General features: G+C 32.9%; 1 protein-coding gene across 2 annotated transcripts; it reads right to left on the minus strand.

The window, feature by feature from the left end:
- Positions 1 to 827: 827 nt before the first annotated feature.
- Positions 828 to 26,987, minus strand: LOC111423029 (Eukaryotic translation initiation factor mextil). 2 transcript variants are annotated; one of them, XM_023056283.2, is made up of 11 exons: positions 26,899 to 26,987; positions 26,569 to 26,699; positions 11,087 to 11,202; positions 10,839 to 11,027; positions 10,594 to 10,780; positions 10,385 to 10,456; positions 9,800 to 9,860; positions 9,469 to 9,742; positions 9,227 to 9,413; positions 1,393 to 1,562; positions 828 to 1,334 (listed from the first exon to the last, which is right to left on the minus strand). In XM_023056283.2, exons 2-11 carry the CDS (start codon positions 26,684 to 26,686, stop codon positions 1,236 to 1,238), a joined length of 1,473 nt encoding a protein of 490 aa, XP_022912051.1. In that variant the 5' UTR covers positions 26,687 to 26,699; positions 26,899 to 26,987; the 3' UTR covers positions 828 to 1,235. The 2 variants fall into 2 exon arrangements, with proteins under 2 accessions (XP_022912051.1, XP_022912052.1); XM_023056284.2 differs by lacking the exon at positions 10,385 to 10,456.
- Between the last annotated feature and the right edge of the window lie 271 nt (positions 26,988 to 27,258).

The raw sequence follows: 27,258 nt of genomic DNA on the forward strand, positions 1-27,258 counted from the left end.
ATAAACAAGACACCTTTGTAATTAACCGGATGATTTTCATCGCAGTTAACATATTTGGCATCATCACATCGTTTTTGGCGGGAAGAATCAGTAATAAAGTGTTATCTTGCGCATTTAACACAACGCGAGTCTCTATTACAGTAGGTTTTTGTGTGTCCAAAGTTTTGGCACCTTTGCCATTGTGATAAATTCAAAGACGATTTATTTTCGAAGGTTATTTAGACAATATTTAACGTTGGTTGTTATTATTTATTTTCTGGATTATCGATTTCTTTTCCTAGACAATAAATAATAAATAAAATTTTTAATTAAGGAAGTGAAATATTTTGAAATAAGGTAATAAAGAAACTTTTCTTATTTTGATTTTTTTAATTCGAACAAGAAAGAGAAAGTAAACCTTCACAAAAAAGTAACTGTTATTTAACTTTAAATAAATATTAGGTATTACTTTAGGACAAGATATGATTTTTATGTGATATTCATCAAATCATTTTAAGTGAATGTAAATTATTGCTTACAATTTTTATTTAAAACAGCGTTACCAGAATAGTAACTAGTGGATGACTTATTTCCAGTGTCAAATTGAAGTGTACAAAAAATATATATACTTTTGTTTTAAATAGATAAAACCATTATTGTTTTAAATAAAAAAAACAATAGGATTATTATTATCGTATATAAATATTAAAGCCTACAAATGTTTAGATTCAAACTAAAACTATATCAATAGTAATAAAAAAAAACCAGAGAGTCAACAAAAAATATATAAACATAAAAATTAAATAATTTAGTGAACTAAATTTTCGATTTTTTTTTTCTTTTAAATATTTTTATAAATTTTTTTAACTATCCAAGAACGTTAACATTTTCTTTAATAATAAATTTTGAAACAAACAAAACAAAACATAGTTATTTTAAATCTTTAAAATATATTTTATAAGTTTATATTTCCTATCAACTATTTCATTCATTTCTTTTTTTTTAAATTTTCATTTCATCTTACAAAATGAGCATTATTGTTTCCTTTTAAAACTTTATCATATCGAAAAACTTCTCAAAAAGACAGAAAGAATTACTAGAGACTTACTTTTATATGTAAATCTTTCTAAAAACACCTAACAAAACGAAAGATGAAAAAAAATATATGAAAAACAAAACACAAACCTACTAAGTCTGGGGGGATATTTTTATAAACAGAGGAGATTCTTTTACTTGTAATTGCGGCGTTGTTTACGTCAAACATCAGCCGCTTCAACTTCATCAGCACTTAAAACTGTTAATGGCTCACCCATACGGTTTGTAAGATATTGTTTTGCATCAAACATTTCCACAAGCTGAAATAGATAAATGATTAATTAATCAAAAAAAAATAAATCGAAGATATTAACATACCTTTCTAATTAAAGTCGGATGTTGATTGGTGATACGTTCGAGATCAATGGGCGGAGACAAACACAAAGGACTCATTGCTAATCTGGCCAAAAATTCAATTGAATAGATAAGTCTAGATTTTTCCTTAGGGACTTCATCAATCGATGTATGTGGTCGTCTTAATGTAGGAGCTAAAAGAAATTGTTATAATAAATTACCTCAGTATTAAATAAAATAAAAACGTAAAAATTATGAATTATTAACTGTTTACTAGTGATGTAAAGGGTAATATTACCGAGGAAATGTTACCGGTAATTTTGGTAATATTACCGCAAGATCGGTAACATTGGAAATATTGTTTTTTTTTTCGCTCTACACTCTCATTTATTTGCCCAGCTGTACATGGCGTCATTGGCGCCGCGCGGCCGCACATATCGATCGGGGAATACCCGAAATCTAACTTGTGATAATTCCATGGTTCCCCGTGACAAGCGGCAAGCGATATTTTGTAAACAATCTTCATCATAATTAGTGACATTATTGCTATAAAAGGTGTTGTTTATAACTATCAGTGCGATTCCTATTAAATAACTGTAATTGTTTTGCCTTGTTATGTGATATTTGAACTAGTAAGTCTAGATATTTTTAAGTTGAGCTCTTCCCGAAATGCATGATGTTTATTTTGTATTTGCGATAATATGGTTAAGCCGAACAGTGATGTTTGGAGGTACTACGATCTTAAAGATAAAGACAACTATTTCTGTAAATATTGTAAAACCTCCTTTAAAAGAAATGCTACCAGACAATTCCAACATTTGCTAAACTGTATCAAAATACCTGAAAATGTAGTACAAATTCTTTAAAAAGGGATATTGCCTATAATAAATGTTTCCAGTAGTAACAATAACACCACGCTAAGTTCAACCGAGGTATTAGAAGATAGGGATGCTGATGATACTGATACTACCTCTCAGCAGGGGCAGGGAGAATCTTTAGACTCAGAAATTGCTTCACTAGTCAGGTCTGTGCCTTCATCAGTTAGTTCTTCATTTTCAAGTACTACTAAAGCATCAAAGGGTACAATTTCTTTGTATTTTGATAACACGTCCTCTCGAGAAAACAATAAGATTAATGAAATACTCGCAAGGGCTATTTATGTCTCAGGAGCCCCCTTAGATATGACAACGAAAAAAGTATGGTTAAATGTATTCAAAGCAATGAGATGCGCATATAAACCACCCTCTCGTTACCAGTTGTCAAATCAACTGCTCGAATCCGAGTACACTAGAGTAAAAGCTGCAGTTTCTTCAAAAATTAGTGAAGCACCTATCTTAAGCCAACAAATGGATGGATGGTCAAATTGCAGAAATGACTCTATATCTATTTTGTTATTAATACACCTCTTCCGGTATTTTACAAATCAATACACACCGAAAATAACAGACATTTAGCAACATTTTTGGCCTCAGAAATTGAAAAAGTGTTGAAAGAATTAGGAGCTTCAACTTTTCCAGCTATTGTCACTGACAACAGAGCTAACATAAAAAAGGCTCGTGAAATAGTTAGCAGCAAGTACGATTACATTACTAATTATGGTTGTATTTACTACGGTCTAAACCTTCTGGTTGAAGACTTCTTGAAATTAGACCATTTTTGCAATTTTAAAAAGAATATAATTTCAATTGTATCTGAGCTGAAAAATTCGCAGATTTTACATGCAACGTTTGAAAAAATCCAGTTACACAAAACGGGGCGACACATCTCCTTTGTCTAAAAGGATTGTTCCTTTGTTTGTTGTCTAACAAGCTTTTTGGACACTAAACATTCATTAAAAAGTTTAGCAGTTGATGATAGCCCAGATATTTCTGATGTTCTTTCATCAAATACAGTAAGACTTCTTCTTCAAAACGAATTTTGGTTACAAATAGAAGCAACTTATGACTTGTTCCAGCCAATCACTAAGTGGATAACGATTTTTGAAGCTAACGGGCCAACAAACTCAAGTGTTTATCTGTTTTTTTGAAATAAGATCTATACTATGTGACAAAGCATCAAATTTATCTATTACTATGTTGGAATACTAGAAAATGTATTCAATTCTTGAAAAACGACAAAATAAATGTTTCAAACCCGTTCATCTTGCTGCTTACCTATTAGAACCAAATCAACGCGGCGACAATTTAACTGAAGATGAAAATTTAATTGCAACGGAGTTCATCTATGAAACTGCAAGGCATCATCCAAAGTATTCTTCACAAGTAGATCTTATTATGGAAGCACTCGCACCGTACAAAATTAGAGGTAATAATTTTGCTAAGGAATTCGTTATTTCCAGCGAAAAATGTATGGCTGGACCTGTTTGGTGGGCAGGAATTTGCTCCAGTTCTAAAATAAGTAGGTTTTGGCTGTAGACATTTTAAATTTACCACCGTCAACAGCCGCAACCGAAAGAACCTTTAGTACTTACGGATTTATTCATCGGCAAAGAAGAAACAGACTTACCGTGGAGAGGGCCGGAAAACTAACTTATATTGCCCATAATTATAATTTACTATATGAAGACGATCATTCAAAAATAGTAAAAGCTACTGAAGAAGAAATAGAAAAAGAAGATATCGGTTTCGAAGTTATAGACTTTACTCAATTAACGAAAGAGAAAGAAGATTCAGATGACGAGGTTGGGGATGATCCAGATGATGATGAGGATGATTTACCATTATCCACTCTATTACATAGTCCATTGTGACTCTGACTAGTTTAAAAAACGTTCTTGTTGTTTTTCGTAATGTTTTTAGAGTTTTGAAATAAGAAAAACTTGTATTACTTAAAAAGCTGTTATTTACAAATTACCAATGTTACCGTAATATTACGTAACATTACTGGTAATATTACCGTTTTTTAAATTACCGATAATTTTACATCACTACTGTTTACTATTAACATTATTAACTCCTTACAGGTATGATAACTTTATAGAAATCACCAAAAGTTTGCTATTAAAGTCATAATCTATATAGTAGACGCCACGAGAGCTGGCAGTAAATCATCGTTTTCCGCTCTTACAAATGCCATACGTAGTTCACAAACCGCTAGCGAGTAATGTGTGTTAGAAAGAGATAGCATTAGTTTAATATGTCTGCTGTACAATTCAAATGGTTGCGTCGAAAAAGTATGTCTGTTCTTCTAAGGCCCACTTTTACCACCTCTTGATAAATTTATCCGATAGATAAATCCAGCTCTTAGCCAATGAGAGTGCTTAAAACCGCCGTAACCATGGCAACTGTCCTCTAGATAGTTTATCAGGAGGATGGTAAAAGTGGGCCTAAGGGATGTAACTCTATAACTATAACCTCAAATCGAAACGTCTTGTGAGCGTTGTCATGACTCTGTTAGTGTTTTTACAAGCCGAAAATGTTTTCTTTGAAAGGAAAATCATTAAATAATATCTTTGACAATGTTTGACATATAACCTCCATTACTAACATAACCTTCATTTAAATGTATGTGGTGAAATAATCTAAGTCGTACGTCCATATCTTGATTCATACCATTTTTAAGCGATCTGTCACTGCCAGCTCTCGTGGTTTCTACTATAAACACTTTTTCTTACAACTCTGTTTCTATTAAGCGAAGTTCTAGATTCTCCGTCCTTAATTTAGTTAAGGCGCTACAATACAGGGTGAGGAGTTAAAGGTCTTCAAAGTAGCCTCTTAAATTGTCGAAAAGTTCAATATCTTCATAATACATTAAGCTAGAAAAACCAAATTTGGTATACGTTGTGAGTGTACCAAGGGTATTAATTGGTAGCAAATTGAACTCAATTGAGGCATTTCAAAGATTTTTTTAACCTTTTGGCTGATTTAATACATTACTACTTCATTTCATAAAAAACTTCAATGTTTTAAAAAATTAAGACCCAACTTTGAAGGCCTATAACTCCTCAGAGATACAACTTAGTATAGAGATAAGTTGGGTTAAACATCTTAATTTATTGTCCTCTACATGTCCCTGCTCAGTGTCAGTTCTTATGTGAATCACCCTGTATGTTGTCGAGTTTCAAGTTCATATGATATGTTTAATCAGGCGAAGTTATAGTTTCTTTACCTTTAATTTCCCCTGATGCCATCGACAGGGCTCACCGTGTTGGTAAAGTATCTACCAGCCGAACAAGTAACCGTAAAAAAAATAAAGAGCCTTTCAATGAGCCAACTAGACCGATAATAGTCAAGTTCGTCAGCTATCGGGATCGTAAGAAGATATTTGATATGAAAAGAAAACTTAACTCAACAGGTATCACCATCAGAGAGGACTTATCAGTATTTAGGCGCGATCTATAAATATAAAAAAGCCGCGTTAAAGTTATCATTTAAGAATGTTTGGACGTCCGACGGTAAGATTTTTGTAAATAATAATAATAAAATTAAAATTATTACATCGTCAAAAGATCTCGAATAATATACTACAAATAATACAGAACTGGTTTTTTCCCTTGCCGTTGAGTGCGCTTCGTTTCTTTGCATTGCTTATTTTTTGTCTTGTTAAAAAAATACTGTCCGTGCAAAAAGTCAAGGCTCACTTTGAAAAAAAAATTGCGACAACGTTTGTTGTAATCACTGAACATTTCTAAAATCACGAAAAATTTCGTAATCACTGGAATGCTAAAGCTTGGATAATAAATAACAGCTTCTCTTTTTAAAGACTGGTTTGGTCATCACTTCGTATCTGAAGTCGAACGTTATTGCCAATTAAAACAAATTCCATTTACAGTGATGTTATTAATCGACAACGCACCAGGTCATCCTCCTGCAACTCTAATTAATTTCGACCCACGTGGGAAAGTTGTATTTTTGCCACCGAATACTACCTACTACAAGAGACGATCGTTTGCGCATCTACATGAAGCTATGAGACAAAACAATGAGCTTTCTATTAAAGACTTTTAGAAGTCAATGGAAGTCATGACAATCTTGGAATGAAATTTTACAAAAAACTTTAAATGGCGTCTAATTAAATTTAGAGGTGGATGGTGATGACGTTCAAGAACTGCTGGATTCACACAATCAGGAGCTGACAATTGATGAGCTTGTAGAAATGCGTGAACAAGAAGAAGAGCAACACATTGAACAATCTAATTCTTTAGACTAGGTTCAATCAAAAGATTAAATGACGATTGCAAACTTGGCAGAAGGCCTCAATTGAAAAAAGATGCGTATTTCTACAAAAAAAAAAGGTGCTACTAATTTATTAGCGTGCTACGAGGAAATTTTGCGTGAGAAGAAAAAGAATTAACTCGTCAGATGACATTAATAGATTTTATGAAGCCTTCTACCTCAAAATAACTTTTTTGTAAGCAGTAAACTCCCTTTGTAAGTAAACTCTGTTTACTTTTTTTGCAATATGTACATAATAATAGATGTATGTACCTATTATGTAACAGTTTATTAAACATTTTTTTTCTAAACTATTGTTCCTTTAGTCTCTTGTCCCAAATTGAACATAACTTGTATGCATTTATATGCAAAATTGGACCCCAATTTACGCTTATTCGACTTATACCGGGGTATTACTGTATTTACCGCTACAGAGGCTTCGAATCAGGAAAGCAGTTTTACCATCATTTTAGAAGTTGAAGAAAACGAATCTAATAAGCAGTAAGGAAGTATCAATCAATGAGGCGATCAGCTTTGAATCAGACTTTGATACTTTAACTGCTATTGATCTCAATTTCAAGTGATGGAACCGATAGTGATTTTGCGAAAAGCCGAATAACGGATATTCGGCATCCCCTTCGGCCGGATATCCGGTTATCCGGCATATCTATCCGGCCATTATGGTTATAATTTCTAGTACATTTCTGAGGTGATATCCCACATTGTCACATTATTACGGTATTTGAATAAAAATTAAATTAATAAGAAAGCTGATAAGATATGTCAACTTTGAATGAACTTTTTTGATCCTTCAAGAAACGAATTTTATAGCGAATTTTGCAAGTTAGCGATAAAACTTGCAACATCGAAAACTTCAAATATTGTTTTCTCAAAAACTAAAAGCTATTTTTTAAAACGGGTTGGTTCATTGGAAAGAGGACACTTTTATTAACACTATGCGAGATTTTCATATTCATATTCCAAGAACTGGATTCTATACGAATTTTTAAAACTTAATCGGCGAAAATGATAAAATTCAAAAAAATTGTCGATAATTTCAATAAATTATTTCTCAAAAACTAAAAGCGATTTTTCAAAACGGCTTGTTACATCAAAAAGAGGACACTTTAATTAATAATCGGTGATATTTCCACAAGGATACTTCAAGAAATTAATTTTATAGCGAATTTACAAGTTATCGATGAAAATTGTATCAAAACTTCAAATATTGTTTTCTCAAAAACTAAAAGCAATTTTTCAAAACGGGTTGGTTCATTGGAAAGAAGACACTTTCATTAACACTTTAGGAAATTTTCATACTCATATTCCAACAACTGGATTTTATACGAATTTTTAAAACTTAATCGGCGAAAATTGCAAAATTCGAAAAAATTGTCGATCTTTTAAAAAATTTATTTCTCAAGAACTGAAACTGATTTTTCAAAACGGCTTGTTGCATCAAAAAGAGGATACTTTAATTAATAATCGGTGATATTTCCACAAGGATCCTTCAAGAAATTAATTTTATAGCGAATTTTGTAAGTTATCGATGAAAATTGCAACATCAAAAATTTTATCAAAATTTCAAATATTATCTCAAAAACTAAAAACTATTTTTCAAAACGGGTTGGTTCGTTGGAAAGAGGACACTTTTATTAACACTTTAGGAGATTTTCATACTCATATTCCGAGAACTAGATTTTATACGAATTTTCAAAACTTAAGCGGCGAAAATTGCAAAATTCGAAAAAATTGTTGATCATTTAAAAAATTTATTTCTCAAGAACTGAAAGTGATTTTTCAAAACGGCTTGTTGTATCAAAAAGAGGATACTTTAATTAATAATCGGTGATATTTCCACAAGGATCCTTCAAGAAATTAATTTTATAGCGAATTTACAAGTTATCGATGAAAATTGCAACATCGAAAATTTTATCAAAATTTCAAATATTATCTCAAAAACTAAAAACTATTTTTCAAAACGGGTTGGTTCATTGGAAAGAAGACACTTTCATTAACACTTTAGGAGATTTTCATACTCATATTCCAAGAACTAGATTTTATACGAATTTTTAAAACTTAAGCGGCGAAAATTGCAAAATTCGAAAAAATTGTTGATCATTTAAAAAATTTATTTCTCAAGAACTGAAAGTGATTTTTCAAAACGGCTTGTTGTATCAAAAAGAGGATACTTTAATTAATAATCGGTGATATTTCCACAAGGATCCTTCAAGAAATTAATTTTATAGCGAATTTACAAGTTATCGATGAAAATTGCAACATCGAAAATTTTATCAAAATTTCAAATATTATCTCAAAAACTAAAAACTATTTTTCAAAACGGGTTGGTTCATTGGAAAGAAAACACTTTTATTAACACTTTAGGAGATTTTCATACTCATATTCCAAGAACTAGATTTTATACGAATTTTTAAAACTTAATCGGCGTAAATTGTAAAATTCGAAAAAATTGTCGCTCATTTCAAAAATTTATTTCTCAAGAACTGAAAGTGATTTTTCAAAACGGCTTTTTGCATCAAAAAGAGGATACTTTAATTAATAATCGGTGATATTTCCACAAGCATCCTTCAAGAAATTAATTTTATAGCGAATTTAAACATTTACAAATCATATAAAGTAGCTCAGGGAATGCCTCCAATGAATATATAACATCTCAGAGTAAAATTGAAGTTTAAACTACTTACTTTGCGGTGGCTCCTCAACTTGTCCATTAGGAACAACGTTCGGCGACGGAAGAGATTCAGGTGGAGAAAGAGGCTCGGAAACAGGTAAAACAATCTCTGCTTGGGGTAAACTATCAAAACTATAAAACTGGCCTATATCTTGAATTGGTTCCCCAGAGAAGTATTCATCCAAAATTAATTTACTCGTCTTTAACAGACAAACAATAATAAGTACCACATTAATCTTCTTTTATTAATCTTACCCTCACTAAATCCAAATTATCTCCTGTAATCTTAATTGTATGTCCACCAGTTACAATTGTATACTTATATTCTCCAATACTAGCATCGTTTGTACTCAAACTATGTAGTAAAGCTCTTGAGGATCTTGCAACTTGAGGAAGGGCGCTATCATCGGAAGCAGAAGAATTAATACTTGAACTAGACCCTGTTAATGGTCCACCAACTGCGATTCCGTGTTCTCTAACTGGGGAAGCGTTACGTTTGATTGTATCTTCAATTAATTGTTTAGCGTGGCTATAAAACGAAAAGAAATAAATTAAAATAAAAATTATAAAACTTTTTAATAATTACTTTATGCTTTCTTCATTTGCACCTGTGATTTGGACGAGACGTTCTTTAGCACCTGGAGTTACTACAAAAAATAAGTCTTTTTAATAAAATTTGTAATAATCAAATTAATAAATTTGAAAAGTTTTTAAGTAATAAGCATTGTTATGTAAAATGAAAACGTAAAAAAAAACGTAGAAATCATGGTGGACATGCCTATAAAAAAAGGGTATTTAAAAAACATGTGGGTTTTAATAGAATATCGAATTAGAGAATTATACACAACGATGATATCATTTTCGCAAAGTATTAACCCCATAACATAATATAAAATATTTTGTTGTCAATAAAGAAACCTTTAAATCAAATCAAAAGATCTTATTTTAAAGGGACCATAAAATTTTAAAAGTTAAATGTTAAAGAGTTAATAAAGATGAATAAACATGTTATATTATTAGCATAATTCTCTTAGAAAACAAGAAAATTGTATAATAAAATTAGAAATTGTTGGTGCAAAAAAAATAGTATTAGAATTTAAAATAGGGGGGAGAAAAAAATAAACCAAACAGAAGCGGATGTGTTAACTGAGTTATCGCAGCTAACTGTTACCTTTCTGGAACGAAATGATCGTTTCACTGAGTTCTTCAATCATGTGAACTCGACGGCCCTTTATGCCCATTACTATAAAAGATTTTTACCCTTCAATTCCTACTAAAGAAGATTTCTCAATCATTTTAAACACAATTTATATATTTTTCCACAATTCTAATATTTTTAACTCCATTGGTTTCCAAGTCCAACGAAAAAAATGTCTTTACCTTTTCCAGAATCCGCATTTCTAATAACAACCTCATCCTTGCAATAATTTTTTCCAGGGATCCTAGTGGGTTTACTAAATTTTCCAGAAGGTTTAATAACTTCACCAGGTCCCAATAAAGGTGCCGGGCTCGGAGCGATTGTTGTCATTGATTCCGTCAAACTTGAGGCAGATTCTGATTGCTCTATCTGTTGAAAAAATAAAAATTGGATTAGAATATTTGATTGTGGTTATAAAAATGCATACTTTTTTGCGATAGTATTGGTTCATAATATCGTTTCCCTTCCATCCTTTCGCTCGTAATTCAATCAATTCGAGAAGGTGTAATCGAGATAAATAATCGAGTCGTATGTCGTCTTGAGATCTATCACGAAATACCACAAAAGCTCTGTTGAGTTGGTCTTGGTATAAGATTTCTAAGTAAGCCCCATAGACCTACAACAACAAAAATCGATTTTAATCAGTTAAGAATAGTAAGTTAGTTATTAACCTACTTTTAAGTGTTGATATAAATTAATGATACTGTCTTTATAAGAAATTGTAGGATCAACAGGTTTTGATGATGCCAATAAGGAAGCAACTTGATCAACAGCTTGCATAACATTTTCAACTGAAATTAAATAAAAATTAATTATTTATTTGTCACTTTTAAACCAATAAATAAAATCGTCAAATGATAATTTCTTTAATACAAAGAATACATTACGATACCATTTAATACAGTACCACTCTATATGAAGAACACAGAAACGTATTGAATTAAAAAATGCTTATAAAGAGATAAGTACAGGGTCTGTCACGACGAGCTAAGTCTATATGTACAGGGGATGTCCCGTTAAGCGTACGGAGCGGCTGTATCTCAACAACGGTAAGGCCTAGAGGTTTGGGAAAAAAGTCCTTATAAGCAAATTAAGCAAGAGAAATATCTGGAAATTATTTTGAAGTTTGTAATTCGACCGCTAGGGGGCGTAACTGCCATAGAGAAACATAAAATTCCCGCTATCTCAGAAAGTTAGACGATGAGCTATAACTTTGACAACATCATTTAGTAGCTTGGATAATACCGCATCGCTTTTGTTTTGCGATATTTCTCATATCTGTCATAATAAGGGAGGGGGAGGCCAATGCGTTTTCAAATGTTTACATTTTAATATCTCCTGGACCATTCAACCGATTTGAATATTTTTGGTCTTGTTTGAAAGAGCATTTCATGCTCTTTTAAAAGATATTTTCAGTAAGACCGCTTGGTTTAAAATAAATAAGCTAGAGGGCGTTATCTGCAGCGGTTACATATTTTTGTGATTTTTGAAAAAAAGTTAAATGGAACGGTACTATTTACTTCACAGACCATTAATCACCATAAAATTTGCTAAAAATTAGTGAAAACCGCATCTCGATATCTCTATCCCTTCTCGAATTATAAAAGAAAATGTTAAAAATTCGTATATCTTAATCGGATCAAGTTACTTTAGGAAACAAATAAGAGAGAACAAAAATTTTATTATCTAGAACCTTCCTTCACACTTTATCCAAGCTTAGAATTGCTTCAAAATTACTTTTGAGGCGTGTTGAAAAGCCAACGGATCAATGAAACATCAACAATGATAATAAAACAAAATAAACTAAAACACTTAGAATAACTTAAATTTTTGGCAAAAATAACTCACTAATGTGCGAAATGCCTTCCATAAACCTCGATGCATTTATTTAATCTAGTTTCGACGAAAAAAAAGCGCTGCTTAAGTGTCGGCCCTGGACACGTTTCTACTGGTATTTAGTGTTTTGTCATATTTTCCTTGGTTATTGGTTTTTCTTGAAAAGTCAGCTCGTTTAGTCTACCCAATAGATAAAGGGGTGAAAGCAATGTGGATTTTGCTCGAACCAAGAATGCATATTATGCAAGTTTACATCAGCTTGTGGACAGATGCTTCATGCATCCATAGCATTTGTGATAAAAGGTTTGAATTCGCCCAAATCATATTTAAAAGTCAATGGTAATAGTTCAGTCTGTTATCATAATCGGTATCTTAAGGCCTAATGTAAAACAACGTGATGGAGATATTATTCTCTTGAGAAATCTTGTGGACAATTGTTTTCGGAGTTCCCAGATTATGTGGGATCACATTGCGCACCAATGTGATTTACGAATTCATAGAGATGTCTGAATGGGCTACACGTTGCCAGTTTTCCGTAATCGCTGAGTCAATATTAAAAACACTTCTAGAGAAAAATGTCTTTCTTTGTCTTAATTGCATTGCACATTTTTGCCATGCAGTTGCATCGTATTAGAAACGTTGAAAATAAATCATCATACGCTCTATCGTACGCTTCTGCGTTAGTAAATGACATGTTTACAGTTACCATGGTTATGTGATTTGTTTTTCTCGATGAGGTAACTGGATCCGATTGATGGCAGTCGAGTTTTTAACATTTTCTTCTATAATTCGAGAACGGGTGGCGATATCGAGATGCGGTTTTCACTAAAATTTAGCAAATTTTATGGTGACTAAGGGTCTGTAAAGTAGATAGTATCGTTCCATTTAACTTTTCTTCAAAAATCACAAAAATATGTAATCGCTGCAGATAACGCCCTCTAGCTCATTTGTTTTAAAGCAAACGGCCTTACTGAAAATATCTTTAAAAAGAGCATAAAATGCTCTTTCAAACAACACCGAAAATATTCAAATCGGTTGAATGGTCTAGGAGATATTAAAATGTAAACATATGAAAACGTATTGGCCTCCCCCTCCCTTATTATGACAGATATGCGAAATATCGCAAAACAAAAGCGATGCGGTATTATCCAAGCTATTAAATGATGTTGTCAAAGTTATACTCATCGTCTAAGGCTAAACACATACTGGAGCGACGAGCAAAGCGGCGAGGAGAGCGGTGAAGAAAGCGGCGACCGAGAATCGCGGTAATAAAAGAGTTGCATTCACATAGTGGCGCGTCTAATAAGGAGGTATAGATTTATTACTATTAGAAAATTCTTCCGTGAAAATTTGGTATTTATTAAAATATAAAAGGAAGAGAAGTTGTAATGTACATGAAATAAATAAAAGTAGACATATACATGGCGAATTTCATCATTTGTATGAACAACTACGCCATTATTCAATGATAAATTTTACCAATACAATGAGGGTCTTCCAATGGGATCCCCCTTGAGCGGTCTACTCTCCGACATATTCCTTAATAATACAAAAAACAAAATTTTACACAAAGATAACATTAACAATAATAATATAGTCCTGTGGCTCAGATATGTTGATGATATTTTGATAATTTGGGATGATGACGGATTCAATTTGATAGATGATTTCCGTAAATACATTAATAACCTCCATAAAAATCATAAATTTACTATAGAAATTGAAAAACATAAACAACTATAATAATTAATAATAATAATAATAATTTATTTAATCACCTGGCTACAAATAGTAGATGTGACAAGTTCAAACCACATACAATATATAATACACAACATACACAATATTCAACAAAGAAAGAGAGAAACTAAATTATGAAGTATGACCTATGCTAGTTGACTAGGATTAATACTAAAATTAAATGACAAGTATTCCTGGCGGTCGTAAAACGCCCTTTCTACAAGCATCATTTTTACTTTATGTTTAAATGAGCTAAACGTATCAGCTTTTTTAATTGCAGATGGCAAATTATTATAGAGCTTTGGGAAATCATACCGTGGACTCTTTTCAAAGAAAGCCGTCTTATGATGATCCAAGCACACCAAACTATCAGATCTAGTTTCGTAATTGTGTTTCATGACAGGGTATCTATCGACATGCTCCCGCACATGAACAACTGATTTATATATATATATATATATACTTTGAAGAGTAAGAAGCGAATTGGCCTTGAACACGAATCTCTGCAGTTTAGGTCGAAGATTAATCTTATAATGCGCTTCTGTACTACAAAGGCACGCCGCCACTCCGTCGATCTTCCCCACAATAATATATTGTATGAGAGATGCGAATAACAGAGAGCATAATACGCATCTAATAATCCCGATAGCGGGAGGCATCCCTTCAACTTCAGAATTGCATAGAAGGACGAGTTCAATTTCGAAACCAGATGATCAACATGTTTGTCAAAACTTAGCTGCTCGTCTAGATAAACACCCAAAAACTTGCAGCTATTTGATAGAATGATATCATCGGCTTGCGGAAGCCTTCTCCTCTTATGAAAATTTACAAACACGGTCTCTTTTAGATTAAGAACAATACGATTTTGTTTGCACCAAGCATCAAATGATTCAACGGTATGCTTGACTTTAGAAAAAAGCATATAATAATAATAGTGTTTATTAACCCATAGCACCATTATAAACCCCAATAACAAAATACTTAAAAACTAAAATAAAACCAAAATGAAATGCCATGAGTTAAAAAGGACCACGTCAGCATTCCCAGTGGGTCAGCTGTTTTTCATTGGTCCTTTTTCTACATTTTGTATAAATAAACTTAAACTTCATGACGGCAAACGGAAATAGAAAGACTAGTTGTTACCAAAAACTTAAAATTAATACCAATTATACATAATAGTAAGACTAGCTTTCTAGTAAATAAGAAGAGCTAAGACAAGAAAAGGAGAAGAAACACGAAAAAACAATAAAAGAAAGAAAAAAGAGAAAAAACAGCAAAAAAAAAATTGATTCATATGTCATCACAATTCTGCTCATTCAATAACTCAGACCTATATATCACCCTGAAAACCCGCTCAGATTCCTGCAAGATCGAAAGTGGAGTTATTCAACAAATTAGGCACACAATACGTGAAAGATCTTTTAAAAATTTCCAGTCGATGCTGGGGTATTGTTAACGTATGTCTGTGCCTAATATTAATATTATGAACGTCTGTTCGAAATTGAATTTTGTTGTATAAATATGGTGGACATTTGGTAGTCAAAACCTTATGGTAGAGGCAAGCAGAGTGAAGGGCCCTACGACGTGACATATTCAACCAGCCCACCCATTTTAAGGTGTATGAGATACTCGCATATTTCCTAATGCCATAAATAAAACGTAAGCACGCATTCTGAACTCTTTGAATTCTTACCTTGTGAATATTATCAATACAAGGGCCATATAATACATCACCGTAATTAAAGATCGAGAGAACCAGGGCGTCACACAAGCGTATCCGCAGTTGCTGTTCCAATAAATGCCTACTATTATAGAGCAATTTTAACGCTGCATATGCACGACGCAGTAGACTACCAATGTACGAGTCAAATCTAAGTTTACTGTCAATAATGATACCCAAATTCCTTGCACTTTCAGCAACCTGCAAAACATCAGAGTCAATTTTCAAGCTCAACCCATCCCTGACTTCGTCCAAAACACCCCGGCTCCCAAAGACCATCACCGATGACTTAGATGGATTTATCCTTAAGCTGTGCTCACTAGCAGTATTGACCAAGGCCTTCAAGTCAGCATTAATATTACTTTCAGCCACAGCTAGATTTGATGTTGAAAAAGTGTAGTATAATTGAATATCATCAGCATACATGTGCGCAGTACAGTGCTTTACAGCCAAACACAGTTGGGAAGTATAAATTGAAAACAGAATTGGGCCAAGAATAGAACCCTGCGGCACACCCGACACGACCTCAACTTGTGCAGATAACTCACCATTACAAGCTACTCGCTGTGAACGGTAACAAAGATAATTCTGAATAAGATTGAGAGCAGACCCCGACAGTCCAATATACCCAAGCACTTCAACCAGCAGCGAATGATGCAAAGTATCAAAAGCTTTGGAAAAGTCAAGCAAGACCAGAGCCGTGGCCAACCCGTCATCGATACCACGTAGAACATCATCCGTGATATCCAAAAGAGTCGTAGTGCAGCTATACCCAGAACGGAAACCCGACTGCAAGCTAGGTAGTATACAATGCGCATTTAAATGTGACCACAACCTAGTGGACAATAATCTTTCAAATACTTTAGAAAAGACCGGCAAAATACTTATAGGCCTAAGATCCTGCAAACAAGCAACCGTTCCAGTTTTAGGTACAGGTTTAACAAGAGCACCCCTCCACTGCCTCGGATAGACCGACCCCTCGATGCAAAAGTTGATAATGTGGCACATGTACGGCAGTGTCACCGGAGAACTTAATAAAAGCATCTGCTTCATAACTCCATCACTACCAACAGCATTTGTTTTAATTCGATTAAGCGCTTCCAAAACCTCTTCCTCAGAAACTAAAGAAAAGGAAAATTCTGTAGAAACAGAAGATAATCTATTAGTAGAAGAAAGAATGTAAGAAAGAAAAAAATTATTAATATCATCAGCATTTCCCACAGTAGACGGAATTGACTTCGTTTTAGCACCACATACTCCAAACGACTTGAGATTGTTCCAGAGTTTACGAGAATTATTGTTATGAAATATTAAAGAAAGATAAGCCTTTTTTTCCCGACGGATTGCTGAGTTAGTATAGTTTCTCAAGTCTTTGTACGACTTAAAATGAGAGGGATCCCTGGTAGACCTGTATCTCGAATAGGCATTATTTCGTAAATTAATGAGAATTTTAATAGTATCAGTTATCCACGGGCGATAATTCTTTCGCAGTGTAACTGTTCGGAGTGGTGCATGAGCTCTAAATAAAGATAATAACGAATTATTAAAAAAATCTGCCTTATCATCAATGGAATCAGAAATAAGAAAGTTGTGCCAGTTTAGATAGTTTAGTATATCAGCATCATTCGACGCCAGGGCAATTGACGTGTCATCGGCATACATGACTATGTGGACATCGGAAAGATACTCAGGAAGGTCATTTATATACAATAGAAAAATTAATGGGCCCAAGATTGAGCCCTGGGGAACTCCCAGTCGAACATTTGATTCCGATGACCCCTGACCAGAGAGGACCACTTTGAAATGATTGAAGCCAATTTAAAATCGTGCCTCGCAAACCCAAAGCATACAATTTCTGCATGATGTACACTAGTGGCAGCGAATCAAACGCACGCGACATGTCGAAGAACAGACCCACAGCAAAATTACCTTTATCCAGGTTATCGTAGATGAACTCAATAAAATTCAATGACGCAATCTCTGTAGACAGGCCCCGCCTAAAACCATGCTGAGCATTACTAACAACATTGAACCTGTCCAGAAAACTCAAAATTCGCTCCGAGACGATGCTTTCAAATATCTTTGAAAAAACGCTAGTTATCGCTATTGGTCTGAAATTGTTGACATTTGTAGGATCACCAGCCTTGAAAACTGGAATGACCCGAGAAATTTTCAGCGCCCCGGGAAAGATTCCAGAACAAACAGAAAAATTAAATACATGCTTAAGGGTAACTAAACTTCTTAGATCTCACCTTAGTTAATACCGATTATTCTATTCAATACAAAATTTACAGAAAACCAACACAAACAGACACCATAATCCCATATTATTCTCATCACATTACAACACACAAATTAGCTGCCTTTAATGCTTATCTATATAGATGTTTCAACACCCCCCTTTCAAACGAAGATAGAAACACAGAAATTAATATCATTAAGAGTATAGGTATTAACAATGGTTTTCAATTATCCCAAATTGACAAAATAATTAATAAATTCATTTTTAAACAAAACCTTAACAACTCTACAGGTCTTCAACCTATAACTCAAAACTTTGAGACATACAGATCAATTACTTATCCCGGCAAAATAGCTCACAATATCAGAAACATTTTCAATAAATATGGAATCAGCATATGTTACAAAAACAATCACACCTTACAAAAACTTTTGCATAATGCAAAAGATAAGCTAGACTTGTTGGAACTTAACAGTGTTTATAGTTTAGAATGTAATATTTGCGGAGCCACATATATTGGCGAAACAGGGAGAGCCCTAAAAACAAGAATTAGAGAACATTTAATAAAACCCAACTCTAATTTTGGTAAACACCTATCTCTGCACAACCACACTTTTGATATTAAAGAAAATATAACACTGATACATAAACAAAATAAAGGCCACAAACTTGAGCTTTTAGAGAGCTATGAAATAGACAAATTCATAAAAACTAATACAAGACTTGAGTGCCTTAATGACCAGGTCCTCCCCTTAAAGCCACCCTTATACAAATGCCCCCAAAATACCGAGGATCAGTGTACTTAGCCGCACACACTGTTCGCAGATTTTGGGGTCCCTGCGGCAACACCCAACTCCTGTCTACACCCTATCCTTGTATTCCCTATCCTATATTTTTCTATTAATTTAAAAATCCAAATTTTATTATCCCCTTCCCTTACCTTACTATTCAACGCCTGGAAATATTAACAACAAAATACAAATTATATACATTACATACATTTTTAAAAAACAGATTTTAGAGTTGTTGCCTCGCAGACAATTATACTCGCAGAAGGGATTTGTTTCATCTGAACACCCTCTATGTAATTTTATTTTATTTTCAACACATGCGCATTTATACATTTTATTTCTGGTTTTCGCGAACTGATAAAAAGTGGTTACCTCTTGCAATTTCTCAACCATTTTATTTTATTTTTGTAACTTTTCATGTAACGTTTTCATGTATTAAACCTTCAACATCCATTTTGTATCAAAGAGGAGAGCGGAGAAAACAAACTTGCTTGAACACGCCGCTATCCTCTCTTATGACCACACTGCTACTTGGCGCCGCGCCGCACCACTATGTTCTACTCATTTGGATATGTAGTTTGTTTTCGCCGCTTTCCTCACCGCTTTGCTCGCCGCTTTGCTCGTCGCGTCAGTATGTGTTTAGCCTAAGTTTCTGAGATAGCAGGAACTTTATGTTTCTCAATGGCAATTACGCCCCTTAGCGGTCGAATTACGAACTTCAAAACAATTTCCAGCTATTTCTCTTGGTCACTTTGCTTATAAGGATTTTTTCCCAAACCTCTAGGCCTTACAGTTCTAGAGATACAGCCGCTCCGTACGCTTAACGGGACACTCATGGCAAACTTTAGGTACTATTTTTGTGAAAATTTGCATACAGGGTTTAGCTGTAGTGCACGTTTCAGCTAAAATTTCAGTCTTCTCCTACTTCCGGTAATACCGGAAATGGACAGCAACTTCGTTATTTTAAATGGTAATAAAATTAAAATTTTAAATTTCATATAAGTCATCATATGTCTAAAATGCACCATTTTTGAATTATTTCAGTTTTTTCGAAAATGTTGGCCCTTCACCATAAAAATAATTTTTAAAAATTACACTAGTGTCCGGCCAAATATTCTCAGGGTTTGCACAGAGAGGACCCATAGCTTACATAACCCTCAAAAAGTTTTTAAAAAATTATACAGTTGTCAGAAATTTGCGCCGAATATCCCTATCTCGAAAACTTCATTCTTTTAAATGGCAACCCCAATTTTTTCCTTCACCAGCGTATTGTACGCTGAAAAATAAGGGAACTTTGTCATTACATCCCTATATTTAAAACGTACGGTTTTCGTAGAAACTTGAAAAAAATGAAATTTTCTTGGTTATTAGTAAATTTAAAATTATCAGCTGGCTTTGGTTTGGAGCAACCAAACCCAAGAAACAAAAGCTATCGTATTAAAACAAATAATTTGAGGTTTACGTTGCAAAAGTGTTAATTATGTTCCGTTTAGGATTTATTAATTGTAGAACCTATAGCCAGTTTGTTGGAAAGCACAAAAGAGTTAAACCAATCGTAGATAACGAAGGAAATTAAAATATGATATATTTTGTGTTTCTGAAACTTGGTTATCTTCAACTACATCTCTTATATGATAAACATTGATGGTTATAAATCTTTCAGGAGGGATAAAGTTGGGTGTGGAGGTGGCGTGGCTATGTATATGCGCCAGCATTTGCAGAGTGATATCATTAATTGTATAGCTGATTATGAGCAGGTATGGGTTTCTGTCAGGACCAAATTGGGTATAATAGCGATTGGTTGTGTTTATAATCCCCCTGGTTTAAATAATGTTCTTTTTAACAGTCAACTGGAATCCCAGTTGGTTGAGCTTAAAATGTCTTATGATTATGTGTTGTGTCTTGGTGATCTAAACATAGATTTATTGAATTTGCATAGTGCGGACACCAAGAGATTAATGTCTGTTTTTGAATCACTGGACTTAGTACAATTGATTCAGAGTCCTACAAGGATCACTGCTAATTCTTCTACGTTGCTGGATATAGTCGCCGTGTCTACTGCGCTTGTTGTTCTAGATCATGCGGAAAAGAAGTATCTACGACCGATACAAGTGAGCAACAAGTAATTGCGACTATTCGGGGTGTACGGTCCAGGTTTTAATTAAAGAAACAACTTTTTAAAAAGCTAATATTTCGGTTAATTATTGTAACCTTCTTATGATGATGTTTTTCGGTTGTTCTACAATTGTTAGTTTCAAAAAACAATAAAAAATGCTCTGAGGAAGGTTAAATTAACCGAAATATTAGCGTTCTAGATCATGGTATTCAAGACAATGAAGCATCTGACCATGAAATTGCATATTGTGACAATGGGTCCACCCATCCACCGGTTAAGCCATTTTGTTATACATATAGAGATTTTACAAATGATTTAAATAATATTCCGTTCGACTGTATTTTTAATATGGATGTTGAACATAAAGCAAACTTTTTTAACCAAACAGTCTGTAAGCTTTTTCTACTCATAATAAGCTAAGTTTTGTGCGAGAAAAAATTTCAAATGAAAAGTCATAATTGGTGAAGATTTTGGTTGCTTTTCTCCAATGCTTCAAGCATAATATAACAAAAATTCCGATTCTAAAATCAAAAGCACGTAACCTCGGTGATGCTGCGAATCCATTGCCAATCTGGAATTTGTTTTTCGATAACAAAATGTTAGAACATATTCTACAGCACACCAACCAAAAACTACCAATAAATTCAATTCGTGAGAGATATTCTGTACAATCCAGACAGCATGTAACAAACGCAGATATCACTGAGCTGAAGGCATTTTTGGGGCTTCTAGTATATACGGCGATATTCAATTCGAGTAACGGACGGAAATGGAAGAGAAATATTTAGAGCAGTCATGAGTAAGAAGTAAGAAGAGTGTTCTGTTCTTTTGACGGCTATATGATTCGACAATTCTCAGGACAGGGAAGAGCGGAAGAAGAACGATCCGGCTGCAGCAATTTAATTTATTTTCAGACATTTGTAGAAAATTGTAAAAATGTTTATGGACTTGGACAGTCTGTTACTATAGATGAAATGCTTCTAAGCTTCCGAGGAAGGTGCCGCTTCAAAGTGTACATACCTAATAAACCGGCAAAGTACGGCCTCAAAATACAGTGCCTTACCGACGCACGAAATAGTTATCTATATAACGCATACATCTATACGGGAAAAGCTTCTGATAGTTTTGGCCTCAATGGTGAAGAAAAGAGGTTACTAAAGCCTACTCAATCTGTGTTACGTTTAGCGAAACCAATTTTTAACAGCAATCGTAATATTACAGCTGACAATTGGTATTCTTCCATACAAGTAGTTGATCTGTTATGGAAAAATAATTTGACGTACGTCGGTTCAAACTGGTCTGAAACGAAGTACTTCGAACCAGTTTCTGAAGAAGGTTGCAACATGGCATCCGAAACGTCAAACCTTTTCTTAAAAGACGCACGGCAAAACCCGAAAGTTTCTAGTGTTAATTCTAGTTTTAGTTCTAATTTTAGTTCAACTATACTCCAGTTTCGACAGAATAAGTATGTATACTGCAGAATCCGTGAATAAACGTGAAGTACGGAGCACAAAGCCAAGCATCCTCACAGCACAGAAAGTGACACCCTTTATGTCCGTTATAAACGATGATCTGCTATCAAAGGTTATTCCCAGATCTCTAACAGAAGTCAATCTATACAGTAGGATGAAGGAATATGATTAATTCTACGTATAAAAGTGATAGCATTACACTTCTCCACATTAAGCCTGAGCTGATTACGATCGCACTATTCCACCAAGATATTAATATGCGACTGCATCGAAGCCACGTCATCCGAGGTCACAGGGCGAATTATCTTAAGATCATCACCATAGGCCAATACACCAGATTTAAATCTGTTTAATAAGTCGTCAATAAATATTACAAACAGTAGTGCAACAGTAAAAGAAGCATAACCGGAAACAAACAAAAATCGCAACAATATTGGTTTTAAGTTTGCGCAAATGCCTATTTCAATACATGATGATAAAATTTTTATTTAAAGAAAAATCAAGTAAATGTGGTTTATACCGCGTTAGCTTGACAACATCGATATATCTTACAAAAATTATTAACTAATGTTTTGTTAGAATGCGTAAGAAAATTAGTTTCAAACGTAGAAGGTATGATAGACTGACTTTTGATTCTTTTATTGATGATGATGAAAGTCGTCAAAAAAGTGCTTAAAAGACAAAAACCTATGGCATCAAGAACAACAAATAAAGAAGAAGGTGTATCATTCTGAGGTTCGATCAGGATATGGCAAATCTTGATTTAAAAAAGCAAGACTCAGATGGCCAAAAGCTTTAGGTCAGTGTTCTATGCTCTTATACTATGCATATGAAAATAAATCTTTATATTTGGATGATGATTGTTGATTATGTACCAGATATTGTATTTTATAGAAGTGGTAGGTATTATCAGAAGTGTTCCTTTCAATCCTTTTCTTATTTAAAAACCACACGAATATAAAATAAATATCTTAACGTCTTTGTCTTCCTCAGAAAGAAGTTTTGTTTATAAAAACTTTGGATAATGATCCACCCATGAATCTAGTAATAACAAACTCTTCGATCCTAAGACTGGTAATTAAGTATTAATAAACTATCTTAAATATATCAGAGGTTAGTTCGCCTGAGATCAATACTTTTATATCAATATTTGGCGGTTAAAGTAATGTTTACAGCATTTGTGGGCCAAACTTCCCATTGGGTTTTTTTTAATACTATCAGCAATGGCGACATAACCTTACCCAATGCTGATAGTAATGCAAGATTGTGTAACTATGAATTGTTACATTTACCAATTAAACAACTGTTTCAACATTTTTTCTCTCTTTGAAATCCAGTGAACATCTCCCGTGTATTTCCTAATTAAATCCGTTTTCATCGACATTAAATACGTTTTTCGGACCATATCATATGTTTAAATAAATGGTTTTACTTTATTAATGAACTCATTTACAATTTTTTAATGTTTAATAGTATCTGTTCCATATGAACGGGTTACAAATTTGTTTATTTTACGAGAAACAATTCTGTGCGTTGTTTTGAAATTTTGTAACCGCTTTCAGGAAGATTTAAAATTTTGCTTCCATACCCCATTTCCGCAAGTCTACTTCGTGTATAAATCGTTTCAACACATGCTCAGAAATAGCTATTAATTTTTTTTTCTATTTGTTCCCCCACTTTCCAAATATTGATCCCAAATATATAGTTATTATAAAGATTATAGTATAGTGACCAAAGAACGTCGTCTTTTCTTTCCACTTCTCCAGTATAAACGCGATATTTATTTGTTATTATCGTAATCAAAACCACATCCTTTTATGATTACGTATTTTCAACTTATGACTCATAAATATGGAGATAATGCCAAATAATTGTGTTATCTTTTCGTTACACAGTAAACACCAATTATGTTCCAATTTTTAAAGAAATATTTATGACAACTTCGAAATTTCGTATTTTGCCGATTGGAGCTGATTATAAAGATTTTTCAGCAAAAATTAAGGGGGTCTCTAAGCACTCTAAAGATAGGGGAAGAAATTGTTTTTATTTAATAAATCCACTATGGAGGAATTTAGAAGAATGAAATTTGGCAGATAAATCAGTTGAAAAAATCAACCCCTATAATACTTTGCGTCAGAACTTTTTAATGCGTCTACATTTTTCTATTTAAGAACTTGACTTAAATAGAGGGATTCAATACGCAACTTTTTTGTCTCTTCACATTTTCTCCTAAAATTGTTAGTTTAATCACAAAAAAATAAAATAAAACACAGGCTCAAGTGAATTAATTCAGAGATTGGTTATTATTAGCCAAAGAAATGAAGTTATGTCAAATTGATTACAGCATTATTTTAGTATTTGTGATCAAACTAACAAGTTGTTAGTTGTAAAATGTCAAGAGATAAGAAAGTTTCAGATTTTTTCCCTTAACTTTAGAGGGCTATATCTTGGAGGAAAAGGGGTTTTGAACAAAAAGTTAAAAAATCGCTGAAAAATCACCCCTTGAAATCTTTCGCATCAATTTAGAAACATCCTGCATATAAAATAATATAAAAAACTTCCTGTAAGATATGTAACAAGAAGAGGTTACGTTTTTCTTGCACACTTGTATACTTATTTTTTAATTTACTCTGATACATTTTTAGTTACAAAATAATGTTTATTGTCTTGTATTGAAGTGTTTACAAAACTCACAAACTCAAAAAATGCACACCTCAACACAGTCTATGTTTATATCAAATGTCGCCTGTCATTGTTAGAAAACTTAATAACAAACTAAAATGCCAGTCTTGATTGAATGTTCTTCCCAAATCCAATGTTACTTTGAAAAAACAGTTAATTTAAATTATTAATATTTGTTTGAAACTTCTTTTTTGTTTGAGGATACTTCAGCGAATATTTTCAATGCAATGAATTGCTTTTTAAGTATGTGCTAAATTCGTGAAGCATTTAAATAGATAATGACAAATTTATATGCTACAATTTATAGCTTCATGATTTATGTTTCAGCTATTCTTGGTATGGTACATGGAAAAATATGGCAGTTATTACTTACATCAATTTATTACATAGAAATAAACGCCGCGTTAAAATTCCATTCACCTTCTGTGTTTATTTTGACTTAAATCCCAATCTTTTAAGATTGAATTATATATTATTAGTTAAACGAATCTTATCTTTTTCTATTTTGAATTACTGCCACTTCATCATTACAATTACCAATTGATATGAATGAACCAAGACACAGCATAACTTTCATTACCTTTCATCCCATAGATATTTTTGAAAATTTTTTATGCTAATTTTTCTTATAAATTTTATTGGGAAATAATCTTTTCCAATTAATTTAAGTGACTTATTTCAGCATAGCAGAATAGACTTTCTCTTCAAACTAACAAAATCTACTTGTTACAAATGATTCATCTCAATTAATTAATTTAATCACCTCAAGAGAATTTAATTTTAGCAATTTGTTCCAAACAAAATCATTAACTTGTTGTAGTTCTAATCAAGAGTATACTTTTTCATGAACTTCATGATATGTTAAGCTCTTCATTGAGGTTTTTTTGTAATTCGCATGTGTTTTTAATAAAAAAGCTTAAAATTTGCTTTCTTAACATCTTGAAAATCTTTTGAAAATAAAGTTTTCTTTTAAACAATTCAAAACCCTTCTTTTTAATCTTACTTTAGATTCACTTACAAAGAGGAATAATAACTAAAACATTGAAAATAATTTAATGTAATTTTGTTTTTAAATTAAAACTTAACATAATATAACATTGAAAATGTTGCTTTTACTGAATATTTTTTAGGAATAACTTGAACTTTAAAAATACACAATCTGTGTCAATAATTAGGTATAAAGATAGTAATAGAATATGCGGAGATATCTAAAAATGTCCTCCACATCTAAGCAAGTCAAAATTGCCCAAATTCCAGGTAATTTTCACTTAGGCATAGTTTGTTTTGTGTAGAAGCTCTTTGTACTTACTTTTTAAAATATCACACATTTTAAAACATTTGGGGCTGTTCTTTAAACATTTCCATATTTATATAGAGTGATTACTGTATTAATAAACACATAATTTCCCCAGTTTAAGGTTAAATCAACAAAGTGATGAAGATCCTAAGTCAAACTTAAAACAAAATAAAACAAGTATGAAATAGGTTGTTCTTTTCAATTTAAAGCAAAAGTCTTATATGCTTTTCAATATAAATATAAATAAATAGTAAATATAACCTGTATTTAAGACACCATCCTGTCGAAGTTTGTTGGCAAGTAATTGAGACTGGCTATGGGATTTAACCAATTCATGCTTTTTGGTGTACTTCAACCTGGCCGAGACTCCCAGAGACATTTCGTTCGGTTGCCTAAAAAAGTTAACGTTGTAGGTATAATTAACCAAGTTCGGGTGGATGGAAGGAAAACGGACAGTGTGAGTGACTCATTGTGGAAACTAAATTTGACGCAAAGCGAAATAAAGTCAAATTGTCCCTATTTAACGTGCATGCTCTATTTTTTGCAATTAAAAGGGTTATTAAGGATTACGGGACGTATTTATTCGAATACCTTGTCGAAGGCTCTTATCTCTACACCAACAGTCGTGATAAGTCGCACCAACAGCTGGTGCCGTTCGTTTATGCGCATGTGCGACCCTCACGGACTTTTTGCGACTTTTAGTCACAAAGACATTATTTTAAACTGTAAATCAAAATATAAATAAAAATATTTTCAATAAAAGGTAGAAATAGAAAATTCTTACCTACATTTTCAAAATTGTTTATGTTTAATTTAATAATTATAAATTATTTATTATATAGGCAACTAATAAAGCTTGTAATGTAAGTTGCAGTTATAACAAATTTTTAAATAAATTAATATTTTGAATAAATAATTTGCCCCTATTTTTTAGTAAAATAAAGAAGTGTC

The sequence above is a fragment of the Onthophagus taurus genome, chromosome 6 (genome assembly GCF_036711975.1).
Source record: "Onthophagus taurus isolate NC chromosome 6, IU_Otau_3.0, whole genome shotgun sequence".
NCBI lineage: Eukaryota > Metazoa > Arthropoda > Insecta > Coleoptera > Scarabaeidae > Onthophagus > Onthophagus taurus.